Raw genomic sequence first — 3073 nt, 5'->3', positions numbered from 1 at the left:
AAACATATCCTAATTAAAAAAAAAATAGATACAATTTCTAAGAGTGTGTAAATAAAAATATCATTTATATAAGTCTCATACTTCTCAAATCATGTTTTTTTTTTAAAAAAAAAAAAAAGATAAAAGACTCATTTTTTTTCTCAAATACTATTGGGTAGTATTTTTTATTTAACAAAAATATTTTTTTTATTATTATTATTATTATTATTATTATTATTAAATATAAAATCCAATTCCATTACTCAAATAATCACTTATTTTGGTAATTGTTATTAGGAGTTGGAGCCAAAGCTAGAGAAAGATACGCACCTAATCCATTGATTAGAATAAATAAATAAATAAAAAACAAAGAAACGAAAGGTAGATGATAAAGTCAAAGGTTCATAATTTGGAGAGGTATGATTGGGAGATTAATAGGACTTTGTATTTTGGGCGTGGCCCATCAAAAAAGCAGTTGTCTACCAGCTGCATAATGAATGTTCACGAACATTATTCCACGCCCATCTTTAGTAGTCACTCAATTCTATATCAACCCCACTTCCTATCTATCATCATTATTTAATGTTTATGGTTATAATAAGGTCTGTTTGGTTGAACCCAAATTAATTTGACTTTTGGGTATCGCCCCTTTTTGGGCTTGTGGGGCTAACCAATATTTGTTTTTGGGTTGTGAATTGTGATCCCTCCGGCCCACGGAATAAAATGCAGAGGCAAAATTTTGAAATTAGCCCATGAAAAATATATCCCTTTTTTTTCTTTTTTCTTCCTGGACTGTCTTTATAAAATGAGAAGACTTTATTTATTTATTTATTTATTTAATATAAGCCATAAATTCTTGAATGCGTTTGTCCTTATCATTGTGATTCATGCAGAGGAAAATGCCTGATTGGGCTGAGAGAAAACTTCTGGATTTTCGTGGAAACAGGATATTGATAGTTACAACCAAGATTTATTCAACAAGTATGATTGGAGACAAAAATGAATCAGGCGAAACACAACAAATAGGAGACCAGCTTTCACGTGGGTTGGTGCCATTATAACTCCCACAACGCCTCCCATCATTCATAGCAAAATATATTATTATTATTTGCCTTTTTAAAAAGATATATATACATACATATTTCAGAGATAATGGACAATCATGCTTCAATTTCTCTACAATTCCCATTAATCAATCCAATAAATAACGGAATTTACAAAAGTAACCTCATTCGAACACTTGCACGTTCTTCCTCTTCCTCAGTTGGTTCATCGATCTCAACTTTTAGCCTCACTCCGATTCGAACCCGGGACGACTCGGTGGGAACTCGCCACCCAATATGCCATCTCCATACATTCTTCGGAGTAAAACACACTCCTCACCGCCCAATTACCCAATCATATCATTTTGCAAATAAATAAATAAAACCACCCACCCTCTCACCCTTTTACCAATCATGGTGAGTAAAAATTAGTACTCACTCGAGGAACTCGACCGAGTCAATAGAATTGAATCGGATTTTCTTTTTTTTCCTTCCTCAAACTATTCATGAGGCGAACTAACTCGGACTGAGTCATACCCGGGTCAGGCTCGAAGTATATTTTATTTCACACTCAAGACAGCTGATCTTTCGCTGCTTACCAAATGCTTTTACTATGAAGAAGCGGTCGAGATTCGGGCCAGAAGTCCAGACTACTTCTGATGCCTACGTGGCAATATCTCTGAAAATCTTCACGATTGACGAAACGCGCTGAGTTGCTGGCTTCGGACCGTGATATGAAGCAGAGGATCTCTTCAAAGACTGACTCGTCGCACGGAAGTGAAAGGGGACCTTGGTTGGTGAATCCGTACTCTTCTTCAGCTTCCACTAGGAGTTTCTTGAAGACGGGGTGGTTCAAGTAGGTGGCACGAACCACGAATCTTTTCCCATCGGTGCCGACGCAAACGGCGACGTGGCCGGCGGGAACATCGGAGGGAATGCAACTGGATGACATGCGGGAGGCCTCTGCTGCTTTGTGGCGCCACCGCCGGAGCATTTGCCGGAGTCGGACAATGTGCCGGATTTTGCTGCATTTTCCAAAGCCAACTGACATCTTGGGTGAAAAGAGGAGAGAAAGCGGTAGAGAGATTCCTTTTGTTTGAACTGGTATCGATTGTGATATGAGGAAAGAGAGAACACTTGAGGGGTCTAACGATGTTGATAGAGGAGCCTTTTATAGAGTTTGGAGTCTCTAACTGCCCTTCATTTTCAGTATAATTACGATATTATTCCCGTCGTTTCGCTGCATTTTCAAGGCTTGTGGGGAAATGATATTTTTTATTTTTTTAATTAATTATATAATATTAACATTACATTTGGATTGACTTTTTCAAATTTAAAACTCCCTCTTTTAACCAATTGAGGAATTGTAATTAATTTGGCCTTTAATTTTAATTTTATGTGTTCATTAATAAAAATTGATAAAAAATGGAAATAATCATTACTACACTATCATACTAGATTTTCTATCATCATTACAATATCATATTGGATTTTCTGTTTAAAGTATAGTCTAAACATAATTATTGAAATAAGGATAATTGTAATGTGTTTATATAAACATATTGCATTACAAAGGGTGAGATCTTAAATTCATATAAACATAGTTAAATTTAAAATTAATAAATCTGTAAAATTATTTATGAAAACAAATCATAATATATTAAATGAAATAACAGTTGTTTTCGAGAATTTTTAGTTTATTTTTTAAAACAAAAAACTATGTTTCACGGTCAAATTATTTTTCATTTTCTATTTTTTATTATTAAAAATAGAAAATAAAATATTTGAGTTGTTTTTAACCTTTTTACTTATTTTTTAAAAATTATTTTTAAAAATAATTATACAAATATATAAAATGATTAAAAATAAAACATTATACATAAAAATTATTTTTTAAATATTAAAAATATATTTAAAATATTTTATATTTTTAAACAAAATTTTATTTTATAAAATATTAAAAAATTATTTTCGACAACCGTTATTAAATAGGGTCTATCTAGTTGTCTTTTTTTTTTTTTTTTTTTTTTTTTTTTTTTTGCGATTTTACA

At 32.2% G+C, this 3073-nt stretch overlaps 1 protein-coding gene across 1 annotated transcript; it reads right to left on the bottom strand.

Annotated features, from left to right (window-relative positions):
• Nucleotides 1-1061: 1061 nt before the first annotated feature.
• Nucleotides 1062-2252, bottom strand: LOC100242084 (auxin-responsive protein SAUR50). The gene has a single exon (XM_002277296.5). It carries the CDS (start codon nucleotides 2071-2073, stop codon nucleotides 1618-1620), a length of 456 nt encoding a protein of 151 aa, XP_002277332.1. The 5' UTR covers nucleotides 2074-2252; the 3' UTR covers nucleotides 1062-1617.
• Nucleotides 2253-3073: the final 821 nt, after the last annotated feature.

This window comes from Vitis vinifera, chromosome 18 (assembly GCF_030704535.1).
Source record: "Vitis vinifera cultivar Pinot Noir 40024 chromosome 18, ASM3070453v1".
Taxonomy (NCBI): domain Eukaryota; kingdom Viridiplantae; phylum Streptophyta; class Magnoliopsida; order Vitales; family Vitaceae; genus Vitis; species Vitis vinifera.
This window is presented reverse-complemented; position numbering and strand designations above follow the sequence as displayed.

What these genes read in the sequence shown, in the direction of transcription:
- LOC100242084 (XM_002277296.5), bottom strand. Translation starts at nt 2,073, where the DNA reads ATGTCAGTTGGCTTTGGAAAATGCAGCAAAATCCGGCACATTGTCCGA.